We start from the raw sequence: 16,192 nt of genomic DNA on the forward strand, positions 1-16,192 counted from the left end.
AGAGTAGCCATGGGCTAGAGGATTGCAGCCTGAACAATTGACAAGAAAATGTTCCAATAAGACCATACTCCTTGAAAGGCCCTCGAAATAAGAGTAAAGGAAGAAAAGAGAAAGTACTCACCAAGTTTGCACCGAAGCTCAGAGTCCAATTGAAAAGACTCATAGCCCCACACACTGGACACCATATGATGAGGTTTTGGGGTGATGGTGGGGTTCGTGGGGTCCAGAGCTGACGGCCAAGAAAGAATTCTTGAAGACGTCTTTGGTGCAAAAATGTGATTTTATAAAGCATGGGGACAGGACCTGTGGGCAGGAAGAGCTGCACCGGGGTTGTGTAAATGACTGGTTACATACTTTGCAGTTTTTTTTTTTTTTGGGGGGGGGGTGGTAAAATCAAAAGGGAAGTTTCCAAAGAGACTTTCATATGCTAAAGACTCACAGATTACTGGAGGCCTAGTTATTGTCAAGCTAAGATTGTTTTTCCCTCTAGCAAAGCATTAAGACAATAAGGAGTTCCTGGAGAAACATTTTATTCTGCAAGCCTCAAGTATTTGTCAATAGACTGTAGGTTATAAGGCAATTTGCTTTTATCCACCATTTCCTTTTTGCCTTTGTTCCCCACAATACTACAATATTTACTAAGATATTTGTAAACTGATGGAGACTCGATCAGTTTAACCATTTGTCTTCTTTCCTTTCCTTTGTCCCTGGGTAGGCAGGAGTGCCTGAGGAATGTCACACATATCCTACCTGGTGTGGGGGGCAAGGAGGGCTGCTAGGATAAGAAATCGAAACCTAAGAACACCCAATCGAAACACCCAATCACAAACAGCTAACTAGGCTTTCCCAAATAAGGCAATTCCTTAAGCTATAGCGAATCATGTAACTTCTTTGCTTTGCTTTCCACTTTTGTCTAAAAAAGCCTTTCCCCTGAGTTTGGTTTGATGCTGCCCAAATGTATTTGCTGTTTGCTCAAATATGGTCTTCAAAATTTTGATGTTCATCAATTTGGTGAGGGAGCCAAAGGCAAGTAGAGGGCGAACCACAAGCCAGCAACCTGCCAACCAGCCAACCTCATTGGGATATGTGTGACATTACTCAGGCATTCCTGACTGTTGTAAGCTAAGAGAAGGAGAGAACAAATGGCTAACTGACAGAGATGATAGTTATGCAGGATGCAAGTCTTCATCAGTTTACAAATGTCTTAGTCAATTACAAGAAAAAGGCAATCTTATCAATAGTCCAGCCTCCAGAAACCCATATACTCAGTTTCCTGGAGCCCCAACATCACCCTCCCTTTCATAGTGATGTGGGGAACAAAAACAAGGAAGGAAGGAAATGGCAAATAAAATTAAATTTCTTTATAACCTGCACCCATTGACAAAGACTTGAGACAGGCAGAGTAAAACATTCCTACAGGAACTCCCTACTGTCTTAATGTTAATGCCTTCATGAGGAAAAAACAACCTTAGCTTGACAATAGCTAGGCCTCTCATAACTTATGCGTCTTCTTTACCTCCCCCAGCTCCATAGTACATAACCAGTCACTCCTCACAACCCCAGTGCAGCATTTTCTGCCCAAAGGCCCTGTCCCTATGCTTTCATAAAATCACCTTTTTGCAACAAAGAGGTCTCAAGAATTCTTTCTTGGCCATTCGTTCTGGACCCTCACCACCACTCCAAAACCACCTCAACTTTATCTTTTAAAAGAACTAAAAAATAATAATAATAAAAAAACCCACATGACTCATCCTTGCTCAGTAGTGCTCTTATTAAAAAGAGCTTCCTTGGGGCGCCTGGGTGGCGCAGTCGGTTAAGCGTCCGACTTCAGCCAGGTCACGATCTCGCGGTCCGTGGGTTCGAGCCCCGCATCGGGCTCTGGGCTGATGGCTCAGAGCCTGGAGCCTGCTTCCGATTCTGTGTCTCCCTCTCTCTCTGCCCCTTCCCCGTTCATGCTCTGTCTCTCTCTGTCTCAAAAATAAATAAACGTTAAAAAAAAAATTAAAAAAAAAAAAAAAAAAAAGAGCTTCCTTGCATAGGGTGCCCAGGTGGCTCAGTCCAGTGGGCATCTAGCTGTTGATTTTGGCTCAGGTCATGATCTCACGGTTCGTGGGTTTGAGACCCAAGTCTGTCAGTGCAGAGCCTGCTTGGGATTCTCTCTCCCTCTCTCTCTCTGCCCCTCCTCAACTCTTTCTCTCTCTCAAAATAAATAAACTTAAAAAAAGGGCTTCCTCACTACACAATGTAATATTACATCCCATCCCCTCTTCTCACAAAATCACCTCTCCTTTTTTTCATTGCACCTGCCACATTCTAACGTACAATATAACAGTATTTCTGCTTTCATGTTTCCTGTGTTTTCCTTGAACATAATAAAAGCCACATGAATATGGGACTGCTTGTCTTCTCTCTCCATTTCTCTCGTGAATCTACCAAAAGTTCCTGAAAAGGCAGTATGTGCACAATGCAAATTTGTTAAGACAGTGAATAAACATGACAATTTTTAAAGTTGATTTATTTTGAGAGACACAGAGCAAGCAGGGCAGAGATAGAGGGAGAAAGAGAATCCCAAGCAGCCTTTGCACTGTCAGTGCAGAGTCCAACGTGGGGCTCAATCTCATGAACCCTCAGATCATGACCTGAGCTGAAATCAGAAGTCTGAAGCTTAACTAACTGACCCACCCAGGTGACCCTAAACATGACATTTCAAGTTCTTTCCCATTTAAACTATTCCAGGTACCCTAAATGTCCTCCTTAAGTCTCTCTTCAAAGTAGTGTGAAAATTAGTAAAGGAAATCTCCTTTAAAAATGGAGTCAGGAGGCTGAAATGAGGGAGCTCTTAGGCTGGTAGGACATAATCTGCAGGAGGAAGGAATATAATTTATTTTATTTTATTTTTTTAATTTACATACAAATTAGTTAACATATAGTTCAACAATGATCTCAGGAGTAGATTCCTTAGTGCCCCTTAGCCATTTAGCCCACTCCCCCTCCAGTAACCCTCTGTTTGTTCTCCATATTTATGAGTGTCTTATGTTTTGTCCCCCTCCCTGTTTTTATATTATTTTTGATTCCCTTCCCTTATGTTCATCTGTTTTGTCTCTTAAAGTCCTCATATGAGTGAAGTCATATACTATTTGTCTTTCTCTGACTAATTTCACTTAGCATAAAGCCCTCCAGTTCTTCCCACGTAGTTGCAAATGGCAAGATTCCATTCCTTTCTGATTGCCGAGTAATACTCCATTGTATATATATATATACCACATTTTCTTTATCCATTCATCCATCAGTGGACATTTGGGCTCTTTCCATACTTTGGCTATTGTTGATAGTGCTGCTATAAACATTGTGGTGCATGTGTTCCTTCGAAACAGCATACCTGTGTCCCTTGGATAAATACCTAATAGTGCAATTCCTGATTTGTAGGGTAGTTCTATTTTTAGTTTTTTGAGGAACCTCCATACTGTTTTCCAGAGTGGCTGCACCAGCTTGCATTCCCAAGGAATATAATTTTTATATTGACAAAGGAGAATGCATTCTGGGTAGGAATTTAGTCTCCTGCCTTTAATAAAAAGAAGGACGGTCTTTCCTTGCCCCACCAAGGACACACTAATGAAGGCATACAGCCACTGAATATCTGCCACAGCCTCACACTGTTGTTCCTCAGTGAACTTTCATTGAAATCAGCACTCCCCAATATCCTCCTAAAACCTCATAAAAACTGACTTTACCTGTGTCTCTTGACACTTGCCTGTGGACACTTGCCAGTTAAAATTCCTCTGTTATTCCTAAATAAACTCAGTTTGCTAGTAAAATAACGGCTGTTTATTTTTAAGCTGGAAAGTATTGCTCAATGTTTGCAGAAATGAAAATTTCACATTTTGCAGATAAAAGTCTCACAAAGACCAAGCACATTGGTCTGGCACAGCCACATGCTCTGTTTCATTGTATCCTTTCTCAGACTACTTAGAGCCTTCTTCTAATATTTATGTGAGTTCCAAGGCTCACTTGTTAGAGTGTCCAACTTCAGCCCAGGTCATGGTTTTGCGATCCCTGAGTTCCACCACCACACTGCACTCACTGCTGTCAGGACAGAGCCTGCTTCAGATCCCCTGACCACTGCCTCCCCACCCCCCCACCCTGGTTCTCTATCCCTCACCTGGTTGTATTCTCAAAAATAAATAAACATTTAAAAAAGAAAAGTTCTGTGAATTCTACTATTTTTTGGTCTTTACTGATATGTAGGAATATGGGATGTGGGTTTGCCCTCAGGTATTTCTGTTACTGTCTTTAAACCACTAGACAAACGTTATGAACTGCTTTTTGAAATGGGCATTTTACATCTGATTTTCTACGATAATTTCAGTTCCTACTGCCAGTACCTGCAGAAATGAGAATCATTTCCCAGCGAGGAGATGAGATCATTGGGTTCAGATTCTCCCTTTGCACACATGCTCCAAATGGAAATGGCAACACGTATTTGGTACCAAATATAGCATCAGTTAAGTTGCTCTCTGAGATTGATGTCAAACTCCTATAAGGAATTGGGTATATCTGAGAATATGGAGTAAGAAATATATGGATAAAGGTGTTCCTCAGTAGATGGGACACAATCACTATACAGGCAAGTGAAGGTTTGTGTGGAACCAGAGGCTGACCTCCTCATTGTCCACCTAACTCAGGGTGGCTTGCCATCCATCTTCCTTCTTCCCTGTCACAGACATGTATGGAGTGTGACAAAGTAAGCCACAGGCCCCAGATGGAGTCCCTTCTGCTAGGTCATGTCACCAAACCTGGGCATAATACCTAAACTCATTGTACTTTCAACCACCCCCAGAAATTTAGTTTCCACTGGCCACTGAGGAATTTTGTGGTCAGCACTAAAAAGCTAATCAGCTACATGGATGGGTCCACTCCATCACCCAAAGGAAGATGAGGTATTTCTCTAATAAGACCCATTTGTCCCCCAATTAAGATGACCTCAACTGACATAACCCTTTTTTTTTTGTTTATGATGTTTTTGTCCTACCTTTAAAAAGCTTTTCCTAAAAACAAAAAAACAAAACAACACAAACCAACACCAAAAAACCTTTCCCTTTCTGTAGCCCTTTGGAGCTTCCCACTACTTGCTAGATGTGATGCTGCCCAATTCACGAATCAACGAATAAAGGCAAAAGACCGTTAAAATGTACTGGGCTGAATTTTTGTTGTTTAAAGAAACTTTTCTATTGTTCCTAACCAATTACAAAACTGACTCTAACGCTTCACGGTGCAAGTGTTTGAAGAGCAACATCTTTCCAGCTGTGTACACTTCTTTGATTTCTGAAGCGCTGGACACATTTGAATGATGTGTCCTTTACCTCACTCAGGAAGAGGTCGTGGGAGCATATAAAATAATAATTTTCTCCTTTGGAAGCTGATTGAGCTTCATGGAGTGTGAAGTTAGGGCTCTTCTCTGTCTTTAACAATGTGCAAAGCAGTTCCCCGTGGATAGGAGCAGCACTTTCCACTAACCCTCGGGGTGCGGCGTGTCCAAAGCTCCAGGGTGCAAAACTTACTTCTGGTGGCAACTACTGCGCTGGGAGCTAAGGTACCCGGAAGGCACTGGACACAGAGGACAGAGCGAGGAGCCAACAAGGGAAAAGGAAGGGGATTACTAGGCGTGCGCAGCCGCTGGGGGCGGGACTTCCGGCCTCACCCCTCGGACGACTTCTGGCCTTTCCTCAGGTCGGCTCAACCTCTAAGGTTCCGGAGCGGACTTTCGGGGACGAGGTGACAAACTGACAAAGCGCGAGGGGAGGCGACGTCCCCGCCGCATAGACTGGGGGTCACGACTCGCTGACGCCACTCGGGCTGCTCCCCGCCGGGGCCGGAACTGGGACCGCGGGCTCGAGTGTCAGTTCTCCCACAGTCCGATGGCGGCGGCCGCGCCTAGGAACCCGGCTGAGGTAAACGCGCGGCCCCCAGGCCCACCCGCCCCGCCCCTGACCCTCCAGACCCGAGCGCGTGGCGCCTGCTCGCGTCCCTGCGGCCCAGGTCCCGGTGTCCGGGCCCGGGAGGCGCTCGCGGGCGGGGTCCCCGCGTCTGAGCGCCGGCGTGACGGGGTGCGGGAACGAACGGGCTGCAGGGGAGGGGCCGGCTGGTGCAGGGCTGCAGGGGGCCTGCGCCACCAGCGGGGCACGGCAGGTCTCGGTTGTTTCAGCGAACGCAAGGTGCAGCGGCGCCCGTGAGGCCTGTCACCTGGCTGCCTGAGCAGTCCATCCATGCTGGCGGTGTGCCAGGCGGTGTAACCCAGGTGTAAATAGATAGGCCCAATCTGGCTGCGGAGGGGACAGATTGCAGGGGTGGGGGGCAGAGGGGGCAGGGAGCGCAGGAGGGGGTGCCTGCGCCAGGGTATGTCATCGTTGACGGGCCAGAACGGTCACCGTGGATGTCAGAGAAGCGGTTGAATTTTGGCCCCGGGATTGAGAAGGGCCAAGGCAAATTTGGGGTGTTGCAGGTGACAGGAGAAGGGAGGGGTCCCGGAATGCCTGGGGGCTTTGGTCCTTTGAAGTATAATCTGCCAGTTATTTGACGGGCAAAACTGAGTTTCTTTGAGAACCAAAGAGCAGCGCAGTTGGAACAAGCAAGCTGAGGCTCAACAGTAGGCCAGTCTGGAGGACACGAGAGAGGTAGGCTTTTTTAGAGGGGAAGGGGCTAAGTTGGGAAGGCTGTTAAAATCTACAAGTCCCTGAGAGTAAACTGGGAATTGAAAGTATAGTGGCTTCCCGTTGGCTGAGCTGTGGGTGGGGTGGTCCCCAAAGCCTGCCTTTTCCCCTCTGGGCTAGTAGAGGAGGTAGTTTCCCAGTCCCCAAGTTCAAGTGTGTCGTCCTGTGGGGTCTGCACTGATCATGGCGGTAGTGCGTGAGAGCTCCCCCAGCTGCGTCCTCCCGACTCCCTTTTAGTGAGGTTTCCCGTTATTAATTTTCAGCGGTCCTAGCAGCGGAAGGGGTGGACGCTCCCATCAGCTGGACGGAAGGTGGCAGTAGGTTGATTGTCCTTGGAGATCTCCCAAGTTGCTTGGACGTCGTTAAGTCTTAGATGTTCAGAGAGGCGTGAGTGACGTCATCCAGTGGGCAGCGGGACACGAAAACCCGGGAAACCGGGGCAGGTTTCAGGATGGAAACTTTGACAAGCGACGGCAGTAGTGTGGCCCCTGCGGAGGTTTGGATCACATTGAGGAGGGGGTGCAGACTAGGGGGGCAATGCTATTAGTAGGTCAGAGGGCCTTAGTGAGGTGTGCTGAAGAGTGGTTCCCTGGCTCAGCGCCTGGTTGGGGCTGCTGGGCAGTGCGGGCACAGGCGAAGGAGAGAGAAAGGTGTGGCAGATGGATGGGTGGGTAAGGCTTCCATGGCATGATGGGACAAGAGATGGCTGAGGACACCTAGGAGTAATTGTGGCAAGGTGACAGGGAGTCTGGGGCTGCCCTTTATTGAGTGGTGTAGGGCTTCACCAGAACTTTGTGGTGCGCTTTTCTGGTGTCCGGGCCGTTTCACAGTCTTGCTGATGGATAAGGTGTGGGGCCAGTGTGGTCACTTGTGCGTCTCTGTGCCTGGCAGGGAGACCTTTAGGGCTGGGCTTTTCACAAAGGTTCAGTGCAGAGTGGAGGGTTGTGACTGTTGGAGGGACAGCATGGGCAGCACAGAAGTATTAGAGGGACTGGGAGTATCTGAAACGGCCACGTGGCTGTGGGTGTGTGTCCCTGAAGCCAGGATCCCCGGCAGGCGAGGGGGACTTCTCGGCCGCATTTGAGGCTTTCCCTCTGGTGGGATCCATGAGAGTGCTGGGGTTGTAGTGGAACCTGTTTGGATTTGTCACACATCCTTTGGGTGTCATGTGACAGGTAGCAGTGTGAGTCAAGGGGCATCCTTTGGTGTGGGGCAGGAAGCTGTGGGGGCGCAACTGTGGGGTCTGAAGGTGTGAGGGAGATGCAGACTACAGGGTCATGTTCACTTGGAGAGGGAGTGTGAGTGTGAGCTTAGGGTCTCATGGCCCTGGGATTGGAGACTGACTGGTCGAGGTGGGTCCATAATTGTCTGTGTTTGAGGGCACATTCGGGGAGACTCCACGGGAATTTCCAGGCAGAAAGGATGACGCTTGGGGGGCCAAACCCAGATTGGCCCCCACAGATTGCATCTACGCACCCCCTGCCTGTTATTGCTGAGGACCGAACACAGTGATTGGTGGGATGGTGAGGAGACGGTAGCATTAATGACACCAGGACCTGGTATTTATTCTGAGGTAGGAGCTGGGGTGGCTGGGGAGAACGGGGTGTATGTGTCAGGGCTTAGATTGTGGGTTCCCCGAGAGAGAATGTTCATGGTGCCATCTGTCCGTTTCATGACAGGGTGGTGTGACCTTTGAGGACATTGCCATCTACTTCTCCTGGAAGGAATGGAGACTTCTTGATGAGGCTCAGAGACGGCTGTACTATGACGTGATGCTGGAGAACTTTACACTTATATCCTCCCTGGGTAAGGCCCTCATCCTCCCCAGTGACCTGGACTGGGCTCTGTATTCTCATTTACCTCCCTTCCGCCTAATCCCTCTTCCTCCTTCCATTCCCCTGGCAATGCTTTTTCCTTCTCAGGTGTGGATGTGGGACTTGCCTGCTTTCCCCGCTTTTTTGGTGGTTGCATTTGTTGCTGGGTCTGGGTTGTCCATATGCCCTTTTCTCTCTCCTTGCAGCCCAGTGCCCTCTGTGCTGAACCCTCATACGGTAAGATTTGGGCGGTAGTCATTAATTAAAGCTGACAGATTGCACCTTGCTGGCCCTCTCCTTGGCTGGGTCAGTGTATCCAGATCTATGCCATTTCTGTGGCCCAGGTTTTGATCTCTTCCCTTCGGTGATGTGTACTTGTGCCTGCCTGTGCCAAAAATTGCAGGCATTGGCTTGGTCACACTCAAGTGGACTATGGGCTACTTCTCAAGACTATCTTATGTGGTTTCTTGTAGTGTTTACATTTTTCGTATACCTGCCCTTCTCCATTCAGCTCTGTTAAGGTTTGACTGACCAAATTGTATCATTGAAAGTATATTACGAGATGAATTGATATACTTAAACATTATGAAATTATTACCAAAATGAAGGTGATCAGCACACTGATTACTTGACATAATTACCTTTTTCAGGTCGTGGTGAGAAAGCTTAATATCTACTCTCAGCAAATTTTAAGTTACAGTACAGTCAGTATTAACATGTGTAGTCAACATGCTGTCCTTTAGATCCTCAAACTTACCCATCTTATAAATGAAAGTGTGTACTCATAACCATCATCTCCCCATTTCCCCCAGTCCAGAGCTTCTGGCATTCTACTTTCTGCCTCTCTGAGTTCGAATATTTTGTAAGAATACCCAAATAAAATACCATGCAGTATTTGTCTTGTCCTGTGTGGTTTATTTCACTTAGAGTAAGTTTTTCCGTGTTCATCCGTATTGTGGTAAGTGCCCATTTTACGTTCTTTTTTATGGCTGAATATTCCTACACTTGTGTGTGTACTAAGTGTTGTCACTTATCAGCTCATGCACACTTAATCATGTTTTCCTATGTTGACTGTTGTAAATAATACTACAGTGGATGTGGATGTGCAGACACTTCGTGTAGATTCTGATTTTGTTTCCTTGGGATACGTACCTAGAAATGGCAATGGTGGGCCATGTGGCGGTTTGATTTAAAATTTTTTTTGTGACTCCTCCCTGTTATTTCCTATAATGACTTCCCTGATTTACATTCCCAGCAGCAGTGTTCAGCCATTCTTTTTTCTCCACATCCTCACCAACATGTTACCTCTTGTTTTTTGGTCATAGCCATTTTAACAGGTATAAGGTGATATCTTGTGGGGGTGTTTTTGTTTTTTGTTTTTGTTTTGTTTTGTTTTTTTGAATGAGAGACTGATAGAGATAGCACATGCAAGCAAGGGAGAGAGAGAATCTTAAGCAGGTTCCAAACCGAGTGTTGTGCAGAAATCAAGAGATGCCTAAAACGACTGAGCCCCCCAACACCCCACATAACTTATGATTTTGATTTGCGTTTCCTGATGATTAGTGCTCCAAGCCCTTGTTGGCCAATTGTATCTCCTTTTCACTGTCTTCTGTGTGTCTGGTTCTGCTGCTACTTTGCAATTTGCTATAATCCTACTTGTTTCTTTTTGATTTTGTTGTGTGTGTTTTTGATGTCATATTAAAAAAAAAATTGACAATAGTAAGGTTAAGGAGACTTTTCCCTAGTTTTTTTGTAAGAGTTTTAGGGTTTGATGTCATGTGTTGAAATTTTTAATTAATTTCAAGTTTATTTCCATGAGAGCTGTAACATGGAGATCCTGTACATTATTTTTTTTCATTTGGAATATCAGATTCGACAACAGTCTTAAAGAGATTATTTTTTCGGGGCGCCTGGGTGGCTCAGTGGGTTGAGCGTCTGACTTCAGCTCAGGTCATGATCTCGCGGTCCGTGAGTTCGAGCCCCGCATCGGGCTCTGTGCTGGCTGCTCAGAGCCTGCGGCCTGTTTCGGATTCTGTGTCTCCCTCTCTCTCTGACCCTCCCCCGTTCATGCTCTGTCTCTGTCTCAAAAATAAATAAATGTTAAAAAAAAATTTTTTAAGAGATTATTTTTTCAACAGAGTATTCTTGGCATAATTGCCAAAAATCAGTTAATTATGCATGTGTAGTTAGAATTTGGGCTCTTTATTCAATTGCACTGGTCTATTTTTTATGCCAGTGCCATATTGTTTTGATTATATAGCTTTGTAATGTTGTTTGAAATCAGAAATGTGCTGCCTTCAGTTTTGATTTTTGTTTCCAAGATTTCTTTGCTTCCTGTTTTAGGAGATTCGGTGGCAGGGGTGCCAGTGTCCTCTGTGGAGCAGGCAGTAGGAGTCCCTGCCGAGCAGGGACCTCAGTAGCACCCACCTGGTGGCTGACAGAGATTCCCCAGCCCCTGTTTTCTACCCATCCCCCCATGTCTCTGCTAATATTGTCTCCAGCCATCCTTTTTGTGTGCCTGTGCTCTCTTTTATGCTTCACTGTGTATTAGTCAGTCTTGATTGGACTCTTGAGCCCTCTGAGGCTACTATGATTCATGAATAGCTGTTGAATTGATTTTTTTTGGTGAAGGCTGGAATCCCGTATTCTACCATCCTGCCAACGTCAGTCACATAGGATGCCTTTCTGAGTCTGTTGTGCGCTGAGTAGCTCGGGACAGTCGTGGCCATCCAGCGTGACCAATTTTCTTCAGTATTTCTAGCCTCCCTGTGCCCTGTAGTTGCTCACCTGGAGCTTACAGGGAAGAGTCCATACATGGACTGTATCATACAATGGACCTGATCCAGACATGACCAGGTGGGCTCACAGGGGCCTTTTTCTGGTGAATGGCAGCTGGGGAAGGTGTGATATCAGGACTTTGTTCAGATCACACTAGGTACCTTTGTTCAACTAGAGTTTGGTGCCATGCCAATGGCCATACCTCGTTCCTGTCTTTCCTTCTTCACTGTTGACAGTTTGTGTACTTGTGGGTTCTACTCCTTTGGTAGTCCTGTGACTTCCAGCACAGGGGTAATTGCCATTTCTCAGGCCTCCACATCTTACCCATTTCTCTCACTGCTCTTCCTGGGTAGTCCAACATTCACCTTCACCCATTTGCCAGAAATGTCCGTGTATCCTTAATGTGACCTTGAACAGCCACAGATTTCTTTTGATTGGATTTTTCAGCAGCCTCCTACTCAGCCAGGGTCAGTAGCAGAAAAGAACCTTGCCAATGCTGTGGGCAGAGAAACAAGTTGTAGACCCTGGCTCTCTTCCTTCCATGAAACCCTGGTTTTCTGTCCTTCCAATGAGCTGTCCACAGTGCATTGACCTTAGGGGCCCAGTAACGCAGAGCAGGCACTCCTTCACCTGAATTCCAACTCCCGTGTCTGGAATAGCATCTACTCAATTCGTGCCTACACGAGACAGGTGCATATGTGTGACGGGCTTACCCCTCACTGTAGTCACCATGTATTTCATGAGAGTTTCTTTGTGTTCAGGTTGCTGCTGTGGAGCAGAGGATGCGGAGGCACCCCTTGAACAGAGCGTTTCTGTAGGTGTGTCACAGGCCAGCACGCCCAAGGCAGCTCTGTCTTCCCGGAAGACCCACCCCTGTGAGATGTGTGGTCCGGTCTTGAGAGACGTTTTCCGCTTGGCTGAGCAGCAGGGAAAACCAAGCAGCCAGAAACTGTTGAGGTGTGGGGCATGCGCACAACAATTTTACTTCAGCGTAAACTTTCAGCAGCAGCCGGAGCAGCACATGGGAGAGAAATCATTCAGAAGTAGTGTGGACACGGCCTCTTTTATGAAAGGATATGGACTCCATGATTCAGGAAAGCCCTTTACCTGTACAGAGGTTCAGAAGGATTTCGTGCCTGGCTCGGGGCATCTGCAGCAAGAGGCCACTGAAACTGGAGAGAAGCCAAACACAATCAGTCAGTGCAGGGCAACTTTGCAGAGCAGTAAAGGACATTACACTTGGGGAGAATGCAAGGAAGCCTTCTGTTCCGAACATACACATGTTCGGGATCAGAGTGTCCAACCTGGAAGTCCATGTTTTGTGTGCAGTGAATGTGGGAAAACATTCAGGCACAAATCTTTATTTGCCATACACCAGAGATTCCATACTGCGGAAAGACATCATGAGCTTAACAAATGTGGAAAATTGCTAAGGCAGATGTCAACTCACACTGCACATGGAAAGACTCTCACTGCATCTAGGCAATACACGTGCAACAAATGTGGGAAATCCTTAAGCCACAAATCTGTGCTCATTCATCCCCAGAGAGGGCATAGTGGAGAAAATGATTATGTTTGCAGTGGATGTTCAACATCTTTTAGCCATAGTTCAGTTTCGATTATACATTCTGTTCAAACCTCAGAAAGGCCCTATAAGTGTAGTGTCTGTGCAAAATGTTTTACCTCTATCTCTGCCCTCACTTATCATCAGAGATCTCACACAGGGGAAAGACCTTATGGGTGCAGTGAATGTGGGAAGTCTTTTACCTCCAGGACTGGCCTCCATTACCATTACATAGTACACTCTGGAGAGAGGCCTTATGAGTGCAGTAAATGTGGGAAGGCTTTTATCTCCAGAACTGGCCTCCGTTACCATTACAGAGTTCACACTGGAGAAAGGCCTTATGAATGCAGAGAATGTGGGAAATCTTTTACTGATACTTCTGCCCTCCGATATCATCAGAGAGTTCACACTGGAGAAAAGCCTTATGAGTGCAGTGAATGTGGGAAATCTTTTACTACTCCATCTGCCCTGCGTTGTCATCAGAGAGTTCACACTGGAGAAAGGCCTTATGAGTGCAGTGAATGTGGGAAATCTTTTACTACTCCTTCTGCCCTCCGTTCTCACCAGAGAGTTCACACTGGAGAAAGGCCTTATGAGTGCAGTGAATGTGGGAAATCTTTTACTCATACTTCTGCCCTTCGTTATCACCAGAGAGTTCACACTGGGGAAAAGCCTTATGCCTGTAGGGAATGTGGGAAATCTTTTACTACTCCTTTTGCTCTCCGTTCTCACCAGAGAGTTCACACAGGAGAAAGGCCTTATGAGTGCAGTGAATGTGGGAAATCTTTTTTCTCTAAGTCTGACCTCCATTGTCATCATAGAGTTCACACTGGAGAAAGGCCTTATGAGTGCAGTGAATGTGGCAAGTCCTTTCTCCGAAGAAATAATCTCAATGTACATGCAAAGGTCCACTCAGATGAAAGGCCTTACAAGTGTAATGAATGTGGGAAATCTTTTAAGTGTAAGTCAGCATGCATTCAACACCAGAGAGTTCACACTGGAGAAAGGCCTTATGAGTGCAGTGAATGTGGGAAATCTTTTACCACTAGTTCAGGCCTTCGTTATCACCAGAGATTTCACACTGGAGAAAGGCCTTATGAGTGTACTGAATGTGGGAAATCTTTTGCTGACACTTCTGCCCTCCATTATCACCAGAGAGTTCACACAGGAGAAAGGCCTTATGAGTGCAGTGAATGTGGGAAATCTTTTTTCTCTAGGTCTGACCTCCATTATCATCACAGAGTCCACACTGGGGAGAGGCCTTATGAGTGCAGTGAGTGTGGCAAGTCTTTTTCCCGAAGAAATAACCTCAATGTACACCTAAAGGTTCACTCAGATGAAAAGCCTTACAAGTGTAATGATTGTGGGAAATCTTTCAAGTGTAAGTCATCATTCATTGAACACCAGAGAGTTCACACCGGAGAAAGACCTTATGAGTGCAGTGAGTGTGGGAAACCTTTTTCCACTAGTTCTGTCCTTCGTTCTCACCAGAGAGTTCACACTGGAGAAAGGCCTTATGAGTGCAGTGAATGTGGGAAAACTTTTACTGCTAGCTCTATCCTCCGTAATCACAAGAGAGTTCACACTGGAGAAAGACCTTATGAGTGCAGTGAATGTGGGAAAACTTTTACCACTAGGTCTGTCCTCCTTTATCATCAGAGAGTTCATAGTGGAGAAAGGCCTTATGAATGCAGTGAATGTGGCAAGTCCTTCATCCAAAGAAATAGTCTCAAAGTACACAGAAAGGTTCATTCTGGTGAAATGCCTTATAAGTGCAATGAATGTGCGAAATCTTTCACCTGCAAGTCAAAACTCCTTGAACACCAGAGAATTCACACAGGAGAAAAACCTTATCTGTGCAATAAATGTGGGAAATCTTTTAGTCGTAGCCATGCCCTTCAGTATCATCATCAAAGTCACCTTGGAATAAGGCCTTATAAGTGTAGTGAATGTGGGAAATCTTTTGCTTGTAGTTATTCCCTCCGATCTCACCAGAGAGTTCACACTGGAGAAAGGCCTTATGAGTGCAATGAATGTGGGAAATCTTTTACAGCTAGTTCTGTCCTACATGCTCACCAGAGAGTTCATACTGGAGAAAGACCGTATGAATGCAGTGAATGTGGCAAGTCCTTTCTCCGAAGAAATAGCCTCAATGTACACATAAAGGTTCACTCGGGTGAAAGGCCTTACAATTGTAATAAATGCGGGAAATCTTTTAAGTGGAAGGCAACATTCATTCAACACCAGAGACTTCACACAGGAGAAAGGCCTTATGAGTGCACTGTATGTGGGAAATCTTTTATCAGTCATCCTGCTCTTAGTTATCATCAAAGAGTTCACACTGGAGAAAGGCCTTAGGAGTGCTGTGAATGTGGGCAGTCTTTCAGCCAAAGCTCCAGTCTCACTCAACAACAGAAAGTATAGTAGATGAAGCCCTTCTGAGTGATCAATTATGAATTGTTTATGTTCACTAGAAGTTGTATTTCTCTTCCTATCCTCTATTCAGGATTAGCAGATGATGTCTTTGGGAGGTAATTTGAATCAGAATGGGTCATGAGTGTGGATGGAGCCCTCATGAATGGGTTTATTGTCTTCATACCAGTTCTAAGAGAGCTTGCTTCCTCTGTGTACCATGTGAGGACCCTTTTGAGAAGATCATCTATAAATCAGGAAGTTGCTCCTCACCAGACATGGAACCGGACCCTATAGGGAATGTTAGGTTGGCTATCCAGCCTCCAGAAAGAAGTTTCTGTTGTTTGCAAGTCACCTAGTTTGTGGTACTTTGTTAGAGCAGTCTGAGCTAAGACGTGAAGAATGTGGGCAATCTTTTGGCGAAGGATACAGTTTCATAAAAATCAGAAAGTACCCTGGGTAAGGCCTCATGAGTGAGGGGAATGACACAATTCCTTTTGCCAGTCCTCTGTCTTCATTGCACACTCAGTTCACACTGCCAAAGGGCGTTAAGGTAGCAGAGCAGGTGGTATTTCCTTGAGTAGTATAATCACAGTGGAGGAGTGCCTTTGTGAAGCAGCCACTTAGCTGGAACAAACCTTGTTCACTTGAATGTCCGCAGTGGAGTGACTTACCCTAAGTTCCAGCTATTTGGGAAAACTTGAGGAGCTGTGTTGTGCTTCCGATGTGTCCGGAGTCATTGCTAGATTGAAGTCACTGCCAGTTTCTGTAGCAGAAGTCATTTCACCAATGCCACCTGGCAGGTTCCCACAATATATATCAGTCACCACCCCAATATGCTATGGCAAGCTGGTCTCTGTGGTTTGTCATTGGTGATAGGAATTATGGATTGTTGGAACTTCTCATTCCCTTCTCAG

At 46.0% G+C, this 16,192-nt stretch overlaps 1 protein-coding gene across 1 annotated transcript; it reads left to right on the top strand.

Moving 5' to 3' along the window:
- The first annotated feature begins 5,634 nt into the window (after nt 1-5,634).
- Nucleotides 5,635-15,728, top strand: LOC105261205 (zinc finger protein 585A-like). The gene is made up of 3 exons (XM_011289510.4): nt 5,635-5,948; nt 8,387-8,513; nt 12,061-15,728. Exons 1-3 carry the CDS (start codon nt 5,916-5,918, stop codon nt 15,219-15,221), a joined length of 3,321 nt encoding a protein of 1,106 aa, XP_011287812.3. The 5' UTR covers nt 5,635-5,915; the 3' UTR covers nt 15,222-15,728.
- Nucleotides 15,729-16,192: the final 464 nt, after the last annotated feature.

Source organism: Felis catus, chromosome E2 (genome assembly GCF_018350175.1).
Source record: "Felis catus isolate Fca126 chromosome E2, F.catus_Fca126_mat1.0, whole genome shotgun sequence".
Classification (NCBI taxonomy): Eukaryota; Metazoa; Chordata; class Mammalia; order Carnivora; family Felidae; genus Felis; species Felis catus.

Coding starts and splice junctions, on each gene's coding strand:
- LOC105261205 (XM_011289510.4), top strand. CDS start 5,916: ATGGCGGCGGCCGCGCCTAGGAACCCGGCTGAG. Junction 5,949..8,386: donor CGCCTAGGAACCCGGCTGAG/GTAAACGCGCGG, acceptor GTTTCATGACAG/GGTGGTGTGACCTTTGAGGA. Junction 8,514..12,060: donor TACACTTATATCCTCCCTGG/GTAAGGCCCTCA, acceptor CTTTGTGTTCAG/GTTGCTGCTGTGGAGCAGAG.